Source organism: Hirundo rustica, chromosome Z, assembly GCF_015227805.2.
Source record: "Hirundo rustica isolate bHirRus1 chromosome Z, bHirRus1.pri.v3, whole genome shotgun sequence".
NCBI classification, from domain to species: domain Eukaryota; kingdom Metazoa; phylum Chordata; class Aves; order Passeriformes; family Hirundinidae; genus Hirundo; species Hirundo rustica.
In genome coordinates, this window is record NC_053488.1 from 4,423,045 (window position 1) to 4,442,538 (window position 19,494).

The 19,494-nt window shown below is 34.2% G+C and overlaps 1 protein-coding gene across 2 annotated transcripts in view; it reads left to right on the forward strand.

The window, feature by feature from the left end:
• The window catches only part of TNPO1 (transportin 1), a 54,323-nt gene extending 40,583 nt beyond the window's left edge, over positions 1-13,740 (forward strand). For both annotated transcript variants that reach the window (XM_040089692.2, XM_040089693.1), the window contains exons 16-25: positions 528-635; positions 804-962; positions 1,056-1,143; positions 2,120-2,218; positions 2,434-2,529; positions 5,314-5,389; positions 6,191-6,290; positions 7,665-7,739; positions 10,509-10,651; positions 12,147-13,740. In XM_040089692.2, coding sequence (XP_039945626.1) covers positions 528-635; positions 804-962; positions 1,056-1,143; positions 2,120-2,218; positions 2,434-2,529; positions 5,314-5,389; positions 6,191-6,290; positions 7,665-7,739; positions 10,509-10,616 — 909 coding nt within the window. In that variant the 3' untranslated portion in view covers positions 10,617-10,651; positions 12,147-13,740. The remainder of the gene's footprint in view (positions 1-527; positions 636-803; positions 963-1,055; positions 1,144-2,119; positions 2,219-2,433; positions 2,530-5,313; positions 5,390-6,190; positions 6,291-7,664; positions 7,740-10,508; positions 10,652-12,146) is intronic.
• Positions 13,741-19,494: the final 5,754 nt, after the last annotated feature.

Consider the following 19,494-nt stretch of genomic DNA (forward strand, 5'->3'; position numbering starts at 1 on the left):
TTGTCTTCTCTCTCCTTGCTTTCCCTTCATCCTTCCATTAAAACTATTGTCAGACAAGCTGAAGGTATGAACCAGGCCATGTAGTCTAATGCTCTGTACTTGCTGAGTGTGAAGCACCTCTAGAGGAAAACACCTCTAGAAAAATCAGTTTTGTAACTCTTAGGTTATATAAGGGCTTGTTCATGGTCAAGATACTGCAGCTTAGTGTAAGTGCTGTCTGAATTATCATAACTGGTTTTGTATGCATTTTCTTGGCTACCTCTAAGAAGATGCTGCTGCTGGGAAATTTTCTACACACTTCTGGTGTACGCAGAAGTGATAACAACTTGCTAGTAGTTGTCTTGGCTCAGCTAAATTGGTACCGCCTCTCTACGTTGTGTTTACTTTATCAGTTACATGTTGGTGTACTTAAAATCCTAGTATCTTCCAAGCAGCCTCTCCCAAGTAAAAGACCCTTCAGGGATGTGTGGAAAAGTAGTGATGACTTTCTCTCTCTTTTTTTTTTTTTTTTTTTTTTTAAATTCCAGTGCCTGTCGTCAGTTGCTACTGCCTTGCAATCTGGCTTTCTTCCATACTGTGAACCTGTGTACCAGCGTTGTGTAAATCTGGTGCAGAAGACACTTGCACAAGCCATGGTATTTTGCTATAACTCTTCCAATGTTACTTTACTAAACCAAAGTGTTAACTGTGTAAAATTAGAAGTGTGCAGGGAAATTGATTATCTAAATGAAGGTGCAACTTTTTTATGCATACCCCTGAGAAAATCTAGTATATTTTTGAAAATGTGTATTTATTTGTTGCAGTTGCATAATGCTCAGCCAGACCAGTATGAGGCTCCAGATAAAGATTTCATGATCGTGGCTCTTGATTTACTCAGTGGTTTAGCTGAAGGACTTGGAGGCAACATTGAGCAATTAGTGGCTCGCAGCAATATCCTGACACTAATGTATCAATGCATGCAGGTGAGATGAGTAATCTATTTGATCCACACATTTTCTTTATTCAGAGAATCAGAATCTCTTCTAGAATTGTAACTTTTTTCTTCCTCTCTTTAGGACAAAATGCCTGAGGTACGGCAGAGTTCTTTTGCATTGTTAGGTGACCTGACAAAGGCGTGTTTTCAGCATGTTAAACCTTGCATCGGTATGTTTCTTTCACATGTTTAATAACTTGTTTTGTAGATATCTATGAAGTTGTATTAGCCATTGTTATGCTTCCTATTCTGTTGCCTTTTTATAGTTTTGTACATAGTAATTTTTCTTTATCAACAAGAGTCTGTGGTCTTTTTTTCCTTGAATTGTTTGTTAAGAAAATATGTTCCTATTTTTGTGGATAGTGCGAAAGTTTATTTTTCTTCTTTATTTTTATTGCTCTAATTGTTCTACTAGAATTTATTGTTAAGTAAATATATATATAATATATAAATTTAAAAAGGGGCTAGAGGATAGGTTTTACTCTTTTTTTTCTGCTTTGTTTTTTATTTCTGTTGGAAGTAGCATCAGTGATACACTTCCACAATATTTGCTCTTTCGTCCCACAGATACTGTTGAGATGCACTTGCCAAATTAATGCTTGGATAGGCTTGGAATTTAAAATTAATTTGGCAGATGTTATAATGACCTTTTTGACTCGCATTCTTTAAATTTTAATCAAATATGTGATTGCCTTCTAGTCTTTGTTGTTTTTTCAAGGGTAGCTGAATACATGGTTATCCAGGTGATCTGGGGGATGTTCAGCCATATGCTAAAACCACTAGTGCTTGTAGCTGTTGTTTTTTTCTTCTCTTCCTCTCTGTCCTCTCACCTGAGCAAGGAAAGGAGAGAAGAAGATTTCTACAAAAGTTACATAAAGATAAACCCTGTTAGGATGATTTTAAGAGCATAATTTGAAAATATTTGCATTTATCTGCTTAGGTTCTAAGGTTCTAAATTCGAGGTTAATCTGATATAGAACTGAAATATAGCTCTTGTTAATTTGAATGTAACACTTTCCAAATATAGGAAAATAGGCTTACATTTTCTTTTTCTTAAACATCCCTTCCCCCCCACCCCCAATCATAAAGTAATGGGACAAGATGGTTGTATTGTGTGATGAGTTTTTAAAATGTTGTTCTTTCTAGCTGATTTCATGCCAATTTTGGGAACCAACCTAAACCCTGAATTCATTTCTGTGTGCAACAATGCCACCTGGGCAATTGGAGAAATCTCTATCCAGATGGGTAAGATTTAATTTTTTCTTTAAATCTCTGCACATTTAGTTATTTGTCTGGGTGTTTTGGATGATTTTTTTTTTAAGTTATACCTTTATGTTAATATTTAAATTACATCTGTGGTCCTGGTCCTTCTTAGTAAGTTAAGTGTACATGTTCTGTTTACAATATGTATATTAATGGTAATTTTCTTCTGGTTTTTTTTGTTGTTGTTGTTTTTTCAGGTATAGAAATGCAGCCTTATATTCCAATGGTCTTGCACCAGCTTGTAGAAATAATTAACAGACCCAACACACCAAAGACGTTGTTAGAGAACACAGGTACCCAGAAAATAACCTGTACATGGTGAACGGATTTAAAAGTTTTTGATTTTTTTTAATAACTATTTTTTGAAATTGCATAGGGGAACCACACCAGAACTGATTTTATGTACCTGGCTTTTATAAGCAAAAGCAACTCTGTTTTGCACAAGCTCTTACAAGTCTCAGTCTTGCAGCAAATCATATATCTAGATTCTAATTGCTTTCTCCTTTTATAACATTTATTTTATCTATTTATCATCTGTTTAATCATTCTTCCAGTTTTATTTATGTATTAAATACGACAAATGTATGCAGTAACACTTAGGACTTAATTTCTCACCGATTTTGATGTATGCATATCCTTACATGTGTACTGTATATATATGTCTAGTGTTGGGAAAAATATAATTGGCATATATAAAAAAATAAACTCTGAATATATTAAAAAAGTGCAGGTTTTTTTAAAGGTAAACTTACAATATCATGCACAAAAATCTAGATCTGTGATGGCAGTTTTACCATGACATAACTGAAATTATGTTTCATTTCTGTTACTGAGTCACTTAATAACATATTCCTAAAAGAATTCTAATAATGGCATGTATTTTATGTTCTGGCTTTGCATTCCAAATTGGGAGTAATTCCCAAGTGCATTACTGAATTGGAATTTCTGAGGCTTGTTTCTTTTGCATTTATAGAGGGCATGTTCTGGTACAAAAACCACCTTCCATACTCGAGCAAAAAATTTATAGATAATACCATGGGTTTATTGTTTACTGTTTTACTAATTGTGAAAATTTTTTTCCTTCTGTTTGAAAACTGTCTTTTAAGAAAATGACAGTTTAGTTACTATAACTGATATGATTTAATATGATGCAAATACAACAGTATGGTTATACTTTTTGGGTAAAGCAAGAGATTACTTGGAGAGAGTTTTTGGAAAGTGTCTTTTTCCTTCAGTATTCTCTGAACTTAAAAGCTGCACTTTCTCTGCTCCTCTATCCCATTTAGTATGGAAGGTGAACTTGAAGGAAAATTTACCTAGTTTTTTGGCAGATTATAGGTACTACTTTTTGAAAAGAAAATTTTGAATCAAACACCTGGTTATGAAATGAACCCTGGAATAGTGTAACAGTATAATACTGTAATAGTGTAACAATGTAAGTTTTCCTTATCCCTGCCCTGACTTCCCTCCTCTGCACTGATGGATGTGTAATACCTGTAACTGAGAGGCATCCAATAGTTAAGTGTATGCTTCCATCGTTGTTAAGAGAATTTTTGGAAGCATCCGAACACTGGTTTGTTTTGTTTTTTGTTGGTTTTTTTTTTAATTCTCTTACTAGTTATTTTAAATGTGAATGGATAACTGCAAATAAATGTTGAGTGTGGTGTACTTATTATAAGTTTGTTGTGGGATATTTTTGTGTGCCGCTAGTATGTGCAAGAATATTACTGGTTTTGATGTAGCTTGCTGTGCAATTATGGAAACGGGAAAACACACTTAGACAGAGACTTCTATTCCCTGTTCAGGCTGTAGCTGTAAGAATTTACAGATTAAACTTAAAACTGTATTTTCATTTGGACTTCAGTGAAGTTTCATATGATACTAAAATATTTAAGACACTGTATATGGAAATCAAGTACACCAGTACGTTAACAGTGAGCTGCATCACATGGAATTAATATGTTTCAGACTGCTAGTATATCCTACACCAAACTTTTATTTGAGAAAGCATCATCTGCTTTATTGCATGTTTCATGAAACTGTTCACAAATGCCTGTTAATTAGAGTGTTGCATAGTATGTCCCTTGAACATAGGTTTCCTTTTTCTGCTTCATACAAATCTGCTGGATTTTAGTATTATTCATGTATTTTGCTTCAAGTAATTCTGATACATTATTCCCCACCCTCTCCTTTTTCTAAAGATTAATCTTTTGTGAGTTGAGCAAACACCATTAAAACACACTTGCGTAATGATGCTTTCTTTGGTCTGTCCCTCGGAACAAAGAACTGAACTACCTCATCGTGTGGTGAAGCAATTTTGCTTTTCATATGTCCTCATGCTTTGCTATCAGAAGTCAAATTCTTGTACATCTTACGAGGAAAACTTCTGTGAGCAGGAAAAATACTAGGATTAAAGAATTAATGTGCTGCAGTCAGTTGCTTTGAGTTAGCAACCGTTTTTAATTAAATTCTCCATGAGATTATGAAGAAGTCAAACATTGGTTACTCTTTGAGAAGTGTTCCTTCTATTTAGGATTTTCAGACAGACCACAATGTATCCCATGTTAAAGTATTTGGAAATGTATTTTTACTGACAAAGTAGGTCTATAAAAACCTTGAATTCTAAATATTGGATAAAATAAAATGTTTAGAATACTTGATACTAAAACTGAAAATTATTAATTTCCTTTTTAAAAAAATATCCATTATAGTACATTTCAACAAAAACTTTAAATGTGTAGAGGTAAATTTACTGTAAATGATTATTCTAAAGAGGGTCAGAATGACTGCTTACATCAGAAAGCCTTTGGATTTCAAATTGTGTTTTTGGTGTTCTCTCATACTTCTTTAATTTTTCTTTTACCTTGGAGAGTATACCATATATGTTGCTGCCTCTTATTTAGGGGGTGGTAATAAACAACACTGGTGAAATCTTATGTTTATTATCATACACAGATTCTGTTGGTTTCTGTTTCTGAGTTATTTGTTGTTTTTTCTTTATTTTTTCTCCTCCCCCCTCATTTGCTCATGTCTTGGTTGGCGTTTGGTGGTGTATAACCGTGATTGCGTTACCTTAGCAATAACAATTGGTCGTCTTGGTTACGTTTGTCCTCAAGAGGTGGCCCCCATGCTACAGCAGTTTATAAGACCCTGGTGTGTATTATTCAATCTTTTTTTTTAATTCATTTTTCTTCACTCTCTTTCTTTCTTTCTTTCTTTCTTTCTTTCTTCTCTCTATCTCACTTTTAGATATATTTTCAGTTGGTTACAAAATCTCAATCCTTAATCATTGCCAACCATGTGACTAATCTTGTCCTATCAGGTTTGTGAGTTTTCAGTAGCACCGTCATGTATTCTTTATGTTGTGGCTAACGACTAATTTATGCATGGGATAAGATTGTCACATGCTTGCTGTGTTAAAGCTTGACTATGAAAGAGCATTTTAAAATCCACCAGAATGATAATACAGTGCATGCAAATATTGTAAAATTTAAACTGTGCATTACCTAAAATTCAGTCCGAGGCTTGAAATGCTTTAAGGAATATATGTTTATAGATTTGTTACGTATCAAATAGCTTGCTTGCTGCTGTTAAAGTTCAATAACTGTTCTGTAAGTGGTATCTGACATAATTCATACTGTGATAGTATTTTATGTTCCGCTTCTAATAATGATAGTTTCTACAAGTATTTTAGATACATGTTTCTTTTGTATTTAATGGAATAGAGGTCACACTTTCTGACTACAGTATAGAAAAAAGCCAGATTGTGGAAGTGATGTGTAATGGGATTATGCTAGTAAAAACTCTGCGCAACAAGTGTTTTTCTAAGTGGTCAAAATTGTGTTTCAGATCATCTTATCAGTGTGACTTATTCCATCAGATACTGTCATCTAGTTTTGACTTGATTGAAGAAAAGTAATAGAGTTACCTAAGTTTTGCTCTCCAATTTGTTAGGTGCACCTCTCTGCGAAACATAAGAGACAATGAGGAAAAGGACTCAGCGTTCCGTGGGATATGTACCATGATTACAGTCAACCCCAGTGGAGTAGTCCAAGTAAGAAACATTAATAGATGCTAACTTTTCTTTACTCATGTGAAATTTAGTGAAAGCTGTATTTGGAGTGGGAAGAAGTTTATCTTGAAGGGATTCCCTGCTGTACATGATGTAGCTTTATTTTGAGGTCAAGGACCCCAAAAGTGTTTGTTGTGAATGGTCTCTATCATGATGCTTCAGTAATTGCCATCTAAAAAGGAAAGGAGAGAAGTATCAGTTTTTGTCTTTTACTGGCAATGAATATGTAAGCAATGAACATAAATTAAAATAACTATTTTAATACTTCTGTCAGGTTGTGATCAGGATCTGTATGCAAATAAAAGTTAAAAGTTGATGTTCTTAAATCCATTTTCCAGATATAACCTAGGTTTTTAAAACAGGAAACAGAACAAAACCGGTAATTACCCCTTCCTTCATTCTTCACACTTGGGTAGGGAAGATTCAGTTTCAGCTTTTGATAATTTTTTTCAAATTTTCAATGTGACAATGAACATACATATTTTTTGAATGTGTGCTACAATTGAAAAACAGAATATGGCTTTATCTTTAGTCTCTACACCTCTAAAGCAAAGCTGTAATGTTTTCAGTGTAATGTTTTCTAAGAGGAGAACAAAACTTATCTTTCCCTTTTCTCTGCCTGGAATTCTTCTTCCTGAAACACAAGAATTGAGTATTTAACTTGTTTTGAAATTTTCAGTTCATTTCATTTAGGCCTTATTCTGTACTTTACATTTCAGTCTTCTATTGTCTGTTTATTCATGTAGCTTACAGAAAGGGGTTAAATAAGGATCCATTTCAATAACTCATCTCTCTTCTCTAGTCTTCATCCTCCATTCCTATTATGTGCATTAGCAACTTTATTTTTAAAGACTGGTGTTCTGTTGGTGTAGGAGGATGTAATGCATGACAGCAGATTAATGCAGTGTAGGGATTTTGAGGTGGCTTTAGTTTTGAACCTGTATGATAAATGTTCTCTGTGTCCCAGAAAAAAACTACTTAAAGAAATAAAACAGCTATTTTTCCCTAACTGGAAATATGTGAGAGATGCATTTGTTGCTTGTGACTGAAGTAAGTAGATGTTGCATTTGTATGTGTAGTAAAAGAATTGAAGTTATACTAGTGTGGTGCAAAGGGGAGAGTTGGGATTGGTTTCATCGTGGTTTGATTTAAGAAACTCAGCAATTTCAGTTGCTGAACATTTAGGCATATAATAATTTGCCATTGCCTGAATTAAGTGGAAAATAAATACATAAAAGCAAAAGCAGTTGTGAATTAGGATCAAAGGCCATCCACAATTCACACAATGAACATCAAGCATTGTTTTCAGATGGATAAATGAAGGTTTCTAACCTATATGATTTTTTAATCTTGTAGGACTTTATTTTTTTTTGTGATGCTGTTGCATCATGGATTAGCCCAAAAGATGATCTTCGAGACATGTTCTGTAAGGTAAGGTTGCTAAGATAACAGTGTATTCTAGTGGTGGTTGGTTTACATCCTCTGGTTTCCTTCTTTCTGTTTCACTGGTAGCACTTACTGTGTTTGTGCTCATGGAGGTTCCTCTGCTCTCTGTGGTTCATGCGAGGTCATAAATTGTCAGACAAAGCAACATGAAAATCCTGACTATTTTTTAACCTGTATCTTCTTCTATGCATTTGGGTTATTCAAAACTTTTTCAGATAGTTGCAAAGTTCACTTGAGGTGTTTCTTGAAGGGATAATGATCTTCAAACAGCTTTTCATAATGTCCAGCCTACTATGTTTTTCCTGCATTTGGAAGAACAGGGGAGTTAATACTACGTGTAAGAATGTCGGGGGGGTTTTTCAGAAAATGAGATTTGTATGGTTCAAGACTTTTTTGCCACAAAGATGGCTACTTTATTTTGGAGACACACATAAGTTTCAAATTAAAAATAACTCAGTGGTATCTTACTTGTTTCTCCTAACTCCTGCTGAAAATAAGAGATTGCTTAATCCTCCTCAAAATCCCTCTTTGTTGAGTAAATTTCAAGAAACTAACATACAGTTATACCCAAGAATACATCCCTAAGCAAAGTGTCAGTAGAATTTAAACAAAAGGACTGTTTGCCTTGTACTGAGTAAGCAAAAAAAAAAAAAAAAAAAAAAAAAAAAAAGCCCACCCAGAATGTGATACGTTATATTTTGGCACTAATATCTTAAATTAAAAAAAAAAAAAGAGAGAGAGGGGGAGGTGGTCCACCTCACAAGTTCTGAAGTGAAATCCCCATTTTTAGGAAGTTCTATGTCAAAAATAAGGTTCATGATATTCTTAAAGCAAAAGTGGAGCATATTCTTAAGTACTTATTTGGATCATGGATCATTGGCACTTTTTCTTCAATTAATGACATATGTGAGCATCAAATCAGAAGCTAGAACTTTTCTATCCCATCTTTAAGAGCAGAGTAAGAGATCTCACTGTCCTGGTTAGATATCCTCTCAGATAACTGGCCTACTTCCAAGAAACATGAGATCTAGAAAAGGCATAGCTGTGAGTATTTTAAAATCAGAAGAATGAAACAGCAATTACAACTTTAAAAGAGGTCCTGGATACAGTCTGTGATGATTGCCCAAACCGGTCTCACTGCATGTTTTTGCACCAGTCCTTCAGCAGGTTAAACTCCTCTTTTTAAGATTTTTTCCAAGTTATCCATTTAGGATACAATGCATTCAAACTAAACAGAGTGGTTCTTGGTCACTTGGCTTAAGGACATCCTTGTTTTTTTGAGCAAGTGATTTTAAAGTAGTTTTGTGGGGTTTGCCTTGCAGGAAAGGACGTGAAGCTTTCTTTAGTGAAACATGCAGGGTTTTTAGGCTACTTCTTCATGAGTATGTGATTGCTGTAGTCTCAGTTAGATGTTTTTCGAACAGTAATTATGACTTTCAGGAACAAGGGAAAGAAACTGGATTTGTCCAGGTTTTGGGTTTGGGTTATTTTTATTTATTCTTTACACTAGAACTGGAAGTGAAATTACTTTCAAGAGTATGGATAGATGTGCTGCCAGTGTTCAAATCTGACTCATAACCTTTTGTCATAACTGAGCGTTCTTGGATTTTCAGTAGTTTCTTAGGAGCTGGCTAATGTGACAATTTGGGTTTAGGAAAGAGCCTGCTTATGGGAGGGAGAAAAGCAGTAAGTTAACTGGTTGCATGTAATGTTATTACCACTACATCTATTTTAAAACAGCTCTGCTTGACAGTCTTGTGCTGAGTGTGAACTTGCTACCATGGCCTTGAATTTTGACATTGACTATTATTTGAGGATGTGTTCATGGCAGATTGTTCCACAATTCAGTTACACTGAGTGTAAAAAGGGAAAACAAAACTTTAAATTGTCTTGGTATAATTTTCTATGAGGAGCAGTAATTTTGTCTGCTTTTGTCCTTTCTAATGTTTGGCTTATACTTGCTGTTTTAAGAAATAACATACTAAGATCTTTTTCTGATAGTGTAATTTCATTTTCAGTTCGTTTATTACATCAGAAGGTCTGGACTGAAACCTGTAGATTGTTTATTTTCCTCTTTCACTGGCTTTTGATTGCCATTGACTGTGGATCCCTGTTCTTTCAAAACAAAGGAGATTTTAAGAGCTTCATTTTTTGTGAGGTTGTCTTACAGGTTCCATGAAGAAAACAGAGTTCTCAAAGATTTTATATTTGTGCTAGAAATCAACAGATACTCATTCTGTCAAAAGGTGGTGGCCATTTAACTCAACTTCCCACAATATACTTCACATTTATTAAAAATTAAATGTGTACACAGTAGTCTTAAAATATGTGAAAGTAAAATATGTGTCGATTGGATGGATGGATGGATGGATGGATGGATGGATGGATGGATGGATGGATGGATGGATGGACGAAAAATGAATTGAAAAAATTATAAATAAACATTCTGAAATGGCTTAACCCTAGGTTTTAATTTACCTATTAAAAATAGATATAAATACATATACATACTGTAGTTTCTGTGGGTAGCTATATTCTTTATGTCACCTTTTAAGAAACACATTAAGAAAGACCTTGCTCTACTTCCTTTGCTTCTTTGTAGCATTTCAGTATGATGAAGAATTCAAATTGATGATGGAGAATTCAAATTGCCCGATGTACAACTCAGCAGTTTGTGGTGTACTGCATATGAGGATAGTAAATAATTTACCCTCTGTTTTTTGCTTCTTTTGACTTCCCCTTTCTCATTTGTAGATTCTTCATGGATTTAAAAATCAAGTTGGGGATGAGAATTGGAGGCGTTTCTCTGACCAGTTTCCTCTTCCCTTAAAAGAGCGCCTTGCAGCTTACTATGGAGTTTAACCTCATGCACTGTAGCTGCAGTCCCATAATTAGAGGTAAGCACATGAGTCTTGCTTGCCAGAGAGAGCTGGGACATCCTCCCTGTTTGCATCATATGAAACATAATTAATGAACCAGTCTAGAATTCCTGAGCTGCTCCTCCTCCTCCTGGAGGAGGTATCTTTCCTTCCTATATGAAGGAAAGAAAGAAGGGATGATAGTATACCTAAATGATGGTGACTGTAGCAAGAGCATTTGTCTGATTTTTTTTTATTGTTACAGAGAAAGAAAGAAAGAAAAACTGAGTCTATGATACACACATTAGTTTATCAAGAAAGTGTAGGTATAACAAAGTGCTGGTTCAAGTTTAATAAGCAAAGTGATGAGTAAGATCTTCAAGTCATCGTACTAAAGACCCAGGCTATCTTATATGTTATGAGTTATTAGATGACAGATGTGGTCTAAGTGGGAGCACTCTTCTAGGATAAGAAAGCAGGATTGTTAACACACTAGCTATGAGAAGTCTGGTGGCCTCCTAAGCACATACTAAATGATCTTTCCTCCGAATAAAGAATGCTATGCTAATAACTTGATGTTTGGAGGAGGCTGATGTGTTTATTATTGCCATGTTCCAATTTGTGTGTCAACTCAGAATTTAGGCATTTCTGTGTGGAGAATGATTCAGCTTCAGCAAAGAACAGTGGAAGTGCATTCCAGTGTAGATCTATTATTGTACCACCTTGATTTGTAGGCTACCTGTGTACGTTGTATAAAGCAAATTTCCAGTTTGTGATACTGTGAAGAGATGATTGTATTACCCAAAAAAGGGATTGAATTAAGTTTATTCTTTTTGTCTTTATATAAATTTGATACTTCTAATAGAATTTTTGTACTGAAATTAGGAGAGTGAGTCATGCAGTTCTGTTTAGTGTTCGAATGGACAACTATTTAAAAGTCAGCCTGAGATTTTTTCAAAGTCAGTGTCATAAAAAATCCTATTTGCATTACATGTTTGGAACAATGGATTAAAAATAGAACAGCTACATACTCATCAATGAGGGCATTTTTGTTCCAACATATAAGGGTGTTTTCTCCTCCTGATGAAAAGGAAACCAAAGTGATAAAATCCACCATTATTCTCAGTTTTAACTGCAGAGAAGCTGTGGCTATCTTGTTTATTCCACTCAAAAGGGAAGCTGCTAGGTCAGTTGCAGATATGTTTAATATTCTTTCTCAGTGTCATAACTGCCTCATAATTTTGTGCTAAAAATGGAAAAACTGGTTAGAATATATAGGGCTGCTTTTATCTTAAATCTAAGTTTAGCACAAGAGTGGAACTGTCGGTGTAGCTTCAAAGCATACATTGTTTCATGAATTATAATTTATCTGATACAAATGGGCTGGTTTCTTAACAGACTTAAAGGGAACATTAGGCATAAATCCATTTTTAAGTCAGAGGTTGGCACTTAGTGCTTGAAAAACTCTTTGTGTACCTGTCTGCCAGAGGTTCAAAGTAAGATTTAATTATACCGTTATCTTTTCCTTTTACAGGTCCTTCAGTCTGGGAGACTATGAGGGAGCCTCTGCACCCAGGGAAAATGCTACCCTTTACTGGGGGGAAGGGTAAACCAGTAGGGAATACAGTACAATCCCAACCCTACTGGGAGGGGCGGGAGGGAGGTGTTGCCGTCACTGTATTAAGTCGATGTTGGGAAATGTTTTAACATCTGGAGCCTTTGTGGGTGGAAATCTGTCTCCTATTACACCTCTGCACTGGATGTGAAGAAGAAAAAAAAAAGAATCTAGTCACAAAACAGCACATTCTGGAATATTGTGGGGATTTGTACCAAAATAAGAAACCATATAATTGAACCATAGGGATACGTAAAGAGGAAAAATATTTTGCGCACAATAAAGGAAACCTAAGAATGGGGGTCACAAACAGTAAAAGGCTTTCTTTTTTGTTTTCTGGTTTTTTAAGTAAGGGTTTTCTACATTATTTCATCCTGCTTGAGGGGATTTCTAGGTATTTGCATGTTAATGAAGAACTACACAAACGAAGTTAGTACAGTTAAAATGCAGCTTGTGTCTGTATTAGGAACAGGCACTTGCAGTGTACAGGATAGAAACCCCATCGTAAAATAATAAAGGTTAACTTGGACAAAATGAAGCAACCTGCAAGCTGCCAAATAAGTCACTCCTTTCATTTTTGGGGTAAGGAGAGGGACACTGCAAAGGAAAGATTGACATCTTAATTTTTACATTAAGAAAAACAACCAAGGTAGTGGATATGATTTTATTATTGTACTTTGTTAGTTTTGATTTTTAGAGTAAGGCATTATTCTTAACTTGCAGTTTAAGGTTCAGGCATGCGTTCTGGCTCATAGTGATCAGAAGTAATTTTAATTAGTGGGAAGTAGCATGCTTGCATCACATAGAGTGAAATTGGTATACATTTACCTATGTTGCGCCAGTTTTGTGTTGCAGTTTACCAATTCAATATAGCCCTGCATTTAAAATTCCTTTTTAAGATTCAGTGGAATTTATTTTTATTAAGAATATAGATATAAAGTACTGTAGTTAACAATTAGGCCTTGAAATACCTTTTTAGGATCTTTTAAGAATAAGATTGATATTGTATTGTGTGTAACCTGCACAATGTGGAAAGCTGATATAGCTGTGCAAAATATTTGCCTCTGTGCTGTCAGTGTGATGTGCTTTCTGCATGGTTATATACTAGTGATTTTATCAGAATCTCTAAAATGAATTACATGGTTAAGACCCGTTAAGGCTGCATAAATGTTAGTTGGCACGTAAAGACAATTGTAGAAGTTGATGACAAGATTGCTATATTTGTGTTTATTCCCACTCAACGTATTACCTTCTAAGCTTTATTTTTGTTCAAAGCATGATCTTAAAGAGATGTTTAAGTTAATGGATGTAATGCAGGGTATCTACACTGTATTGGCGCATGTTGGTGGCCCTTTGTGATGTAGTTAAATGCACAAGGGTGCAAGTTTAAAGCTACAGAGTGAAAGTTGGTTTGGATCCTCTTCATTTCATTTGTTTAGCTTTTCTGTTGTGTTTTTTTTTTCTCTACTTACATGTATTCCTGTGAATAAATCCTTGTTAAGTTAACGCTTTACTTTTCCTTCCATGTGTATTTTCTTATGTACTGTGAATGTGAAATCCTAACTGGTACACTTGATCTTGTGTCCATCTGAAAGTGGCAAGTCTTTATTAATTTAGATTGCCTAAAGAGTATCCCATGATGGTAAAGGAAAATGGAGAGATTTTTAACTCTGCTGGTCAGAGGTGAAGCCACACCTTTCCATTTTTCAAGTGCTGCATTATTAATCTGCAAAACAAAATTAAGCCATAACAGTCTTTTTGTAGATTTAGTTTCTCACCTTTGCATTGCAGAATGGATACTGGATAACAGTTTTTGGTTTAGTTGGTGTTTTCTGGTTTGGTGTTTTTTGGGGGGCTGGTTTTGTTTTGATTTGTTGTTGTTTTTGTTTTTTGTTTTTTGTTTGGGTTTTTTTTTTTTTTTTTTGGCTGTTTTGTTTTGGTTTGGTTTTGGTGGCTTTTTTTGTTTGGTAGGTTGGTTTTATGTGGGTTTTTTGGTTGTTTGTTTGTTTTGGGGGGTTTGGTTTTTTTCTTTGGTTGGTTGGGGTTTGGTTTTTTGTTTTGGGTATTTTGAGGGGTCTTGGAAGGGATTGTGGGATTTTTTGGTTTTGGGGTTCTTTTTGTTTGGTTTGGGGAGTGTTTTTGGTTTTCGTTTGGTTTGAGGGTTTCTTTGTTGTTGTTTTGTTTTGGTTTTTGTTTTTTTTTTCTTGGGGATTTTTAAGAACTTGCTCTTCTTTGCATGGTTCTGTTCTTTGACTGTTGAATGATTTAGCCATTGCACTGAAGTTTGAGCTGTGTGAGTGTGAACTTATAAATGCAGTTTAAAGAGTTTAAAACTTTTTTTTTTTTTTTTTCCCAATGCATGATCACGTGCATGTTTTATGTTCCCTCCCTCCCTTTTTTTGGCTTTGCAAATTTTAGTGGATTATGCCTGAAGCATAGTTTGGACATGTACTGTATGAAATACATTTGATAATGCCAGTACATAGTATTTATTCAAATTGATCAAAACTGCATGTGACAAACTTGCTTTCAAGTTACATTACTTCGATAACAAACCAAAAATACCTTCTCAACTAATAACTCTGGTAAAAATTAGTAAAATTAAATAAAAAACCCTTTAATTTTGAAAGGGAACATCCCTGCTCAGCATTTAGCAAGGTGGGATATTATTTTAGACCCAAACTTGCTTTAATTCTAAGCGTGTTTGAACATTAAGGAAGAGTTTCAGAGAAATGACATTGAAAAGTTTGTAGAATAGAAAACCTACCCAAATAATACAGTAGCATAACAACTAAAATCTGGGTTTAACTAAACTTAAATTTCAGAAAGCCCCTTTAACCAAACAAAACCACTTCACCTCACCTTGGATTAGTTTAGGATGCCGCTTTTGTACATATTTGTTTTAATACATATTTGTACAGATGTGAACTGATCTGGTATGACAGCAAGGAAAATAATTAAAAAGGGCAGGAATAACCAGTACAGGAATAAACAAAATAGTCTTTGATATCAGTAAGTTCTTTCATGGTATATTTTAAAGCAAATAAACCATATTCCTAATGCATAATATAGTGCAGAGATTTGCAGAAGCCTTTTAGGGTGTAATGTGAGGTAAGAGAAGTTCTGAAACAGCATTAATATTTAAAACTGAATTATTGCATCATGGGATATATAAAAAGCATCTTAATTCTTGTGGTGTAGTCTTGACAGTTCTTGAATGTTGACTGAATGTTTATACTGGTAGAATTGTGAGTCTGTCTTTGTTACATTCCAGTGTTTCTGCCTCTTGGCATGCTAAAAGCACGGCTTCCTTCATTTGCTCCTTACACACTGAAAAAGTGCTGTTAGTGTGCTAAACTACAGAAATAGCCGCTGCTACGTAATGGTGTAGATTTTCTACTTGAATAATTTTGTTGTAGGAACCTCAGGAGGTCAGTGTTTACTGTTTTTATATATGCCTTTTTCCTGTTTTGAGTTTCCCTTTTTGAAGGATTCTGAGAGTGAAAAAAAGCTGCTGATCAACCTAAGTTGGTAACAGAAAGTGTATTCAAAATCCTTATAAATGCATCTTTTTGGCAGTTCAAAATTGCTGTTAAATTAGTCTTAAGTGAAGTTCAATATTAAATTTTTTTCATAACACAGTTGTGAAACCACTCATTTCATTTTGGAAAACAGATTAGAGTAGTTCATTATTTTAACCAGTGCAAACAAAAGTAATCAGTTTTGTATTTTTTTTTCCAAAGCTTGGTTATTTTCTAAATCAGTGAGTATGTATATATTTAAATTATAAGAAGCTAATTCTTATGCTTTAGTTCATTGCTCCTTGAAGCTTGTACTCAGAAGATCACTTTTAGAAGAATAGGTTAAAATTTGTAATTGTTATAATTTTTAAAAGTTAAAAAGTAGCATAAATTTTGTAACTAATAATATTGATACACACTGTGATTTTTTTTTTTAGTACTTTTATGTTAGCATCAGTCTTAATTACTTAAACTGCATATATTGTATAATAGTAAAATGTATATTTTAAAACTTCAAGTGGCTTTCCTCAAGCAAAACTCATTGCTACTTAGAAATATTCAAATACTAGCTTTATCTCAGGTGAATACTCTTTTTGTTCAGAACACATGCTAATAAAAATGTGTTGTAATTTTATCAGTTTACGTATTTCATTTAGGCAGCTCCTCTTGCTTAAAGTTACTCTAAATTAACCTACTGTGGGACAATAATGACTTTTGCTTCACCTATATTATTCATATTGAATGTATTTACAGATAAGGTGCAAAACCATTCTTCCCTTAAGGAGAATGCATCCATATTCCAACAACTGAAATATTCTTTAAAAATGCTTTAAATGCAACATTAAATTCGAAATCTTTTGTTTCAGATTTTTTCAAGGAAAAAAGTTGTAACTTAACACTAACTGCTTCCATACTATCTCTTTCATGAGGATCATAGATGCATAAGGTTTTTATATAGGGTCTAAAGTGTGACTTTTTATCTTAGCTAAAGGTTAAGTTCTGCAGTGAAATGGCAAAACATCCTGCGGTTAATCTCACATAGTTGCTGATGTAGTTTGCACACATATTTGTTACAAGACTACATAACCTCACCTTAAATAAATACAGCTTGTTCAGTAGCTATGTATTTCTCTCACCTATGCATTCTCCAGGATGATTTGTATCCATCAGTCTTATGTATTCTCCGGTAGAAACTGCATTTTGTCTGCCACTGGTGCTTGCTCTTTGCACTTAACGGTTAGAGCAAGCCAGTTTTAAATGGGGAACTGAGGCAAGTACACTTCTTGCTTGCCTTATATATATTCTGCTAAAATGGTGATACTCACTCGCTTGAATGTACGTAAATGAGGGAAGTTTGAAATGGCTCTATAGGATGAATCCCTGTGTGGTGTTACAGTATGCTTTAAGTAAGCCAAATCCACATCTCAAAGAATTCAGCACTTAGAGTGTAGTATGATTTTTCTATAATATTGTTCTGTTGTGCTACTTTTGCTTTAGGTATCTATTTCCTTATTTTGGGTGAGCAACAAAATTGAGAAGGTTTGGGTGTTTTTTGTAAGGACAGCAATGAGAATAAAAAAGATTGGTATAAGGAGGTTTATTTGGCTGAAATCTGCAGTGTAATATCTTTTTTTGTGGAAAGCGATAGCTATGTTGTACATTGTCTGACTTATTGATACTAGAGACTTCTAAAATTTTAAATTGGATGAAGTACACAAAACAGTTTTAAAAGAAAGGTGACCCAATCTTTCTGCTGACAACTTAGGTTGTATAAGTTTTGCTTGAAAGCTTTAAATCTTACGTTTCTGTATCTGCCACAATGTTGGAATGTTTCCTTCAAACATATCCTCCTGCAACCTCTCAAACTGTACTAAATTGAGTGATATTTCTTGAAGTCTGCCTATGTGCTAACAGAACTTCATTTTAAATAGAATATGGTTTTAATTTTTGATAAGCTGCTGAATTTTAAAAGAGTTTTTGGGGCCACCAAATATTTTGGATCATGCAGAGAATATATATTGTACTGTAGTAATTTTGTATTTACATTTGTATGATGTGACATAATAGATGTGAATGTTAATCACTGCTTGACTATGTTAATAAAGTTGTTGAAATATAGATGTTGCATTCCAATTTTTGATTAAATGATTAAAATTTATTGTTCAGTATATGTTTTGCTTGACCCAGTAGTGCACTCTTCCGGTTCACAGGTGTAGATATTAGAATCTCTGAAGTTAGGAATTTTGTTTTATCTGAAAGAGCGTGTCTTTGGATAATTTAATGTTAGTTTAGTTTAGATACTCCATGCTGCTTGAGGGCAAATCATTGTATAAAAAATGAGGTTTAGGTGAATTGAAATTAATAACCTGTTGGGTGATAACTTTACTACTGAGAAATGTTACATTAACTATGTTTCTTTAAACAGTTGATAGTTGCTAGGTCTGACCAAATAGGAAAGAGAGAAAAAAACATGTGCTTATTTCCTGGATTATCAATTATGTGAGTAATTAAACAATGAGTAAACTAGAAAAAAATCAAAATTATTCAAGACCTTGAACTAAAATTTGCAGTGGTCTTAGTCTAATTTTATCTAATTTTCATGGGATCATGGTAATACAAACTATTTAAAGAGCTGTCCTTAGAGAACTTTAGAAAGTTCTATAGTTTAGAAGGCTCAAAAATATGAAACAGTTTCTTTCAATCCACTTATGTAGAGTTGAATATTTTATGTTCACTTCTGATATTTAAACAGTTGGTTATCTGTTGAACATTTTATTGAACTTAGTCATTACACTGTATAGGCAATCTGTGCTAGACATATATCATGATCTGAGTTTTCTACATGCTATTGACTGACTGTTTAATATAGCAATAAAATGCATAGATATAAATACTACAATGAAATTTATAGTAGAAAGTAATTACTGCATGCTTGGCTGAAACTCTGCTTAAGGAAGGACTTCCATTTTCAGGAACAAGAGAAGGTCATGGAACAGCAGCGTAGAGACCAATCTGCTTAGCAGAAATACCATTTCCTGGTGGCAGAACACATCAGGGGCTGTGTGGGAGGGGATTGGGGAATTTTAGCTTTCTTTGAAATAGACATTCCCACTCACCTTATGTTCTGACAGCATACTGCTGTCAGTATTTTTGTTCAAGTTTTCTACTACCAGCTCAAAGCCTGATTTTAAGCTGTAGCCGCTAATTTTGAGTCTGAGGTTAATTACTACCTGTATTTAAAAACTTCAAAAGGATGAAGTACATTTTGAGTAAGGGAGATGAATGTTGCAAAGCTTGTGGAACAGTACAAAGGATTGAAATTTAATTTTACATCATAGTATTTATTAAAAAAACCCCAGCAATTTAAGTTGTGCTTGAATGAAGAAACATTTCAATAGGCATAGATTGTGTAGAAAATAACTGATGGATTTTAGGTGCTCACAGAGTGGTTGTTGGTAACTTTTGTTATCCCAGAGTGATTCACAGTGAAACACTGCATTATAAAGGACTGATCTTTCACAGGCATTTACCCTTATTCTGCATAAAATGAGAAGTATAGACTATTGAAACCTCTCAAAAGACATCCAAATGTTAATCTGAATAAAGACAGACTTAAAATCGAGTAGTTTCCTATAATCCATCCAGTTTAAGGAAAACAGATGTTGTTATGCTGCACATCTACTAATACATAGCTATATAAGTGAAGGCATATAAGGAATTCTTTTTGAGTCACAGGTGGAGGGTTT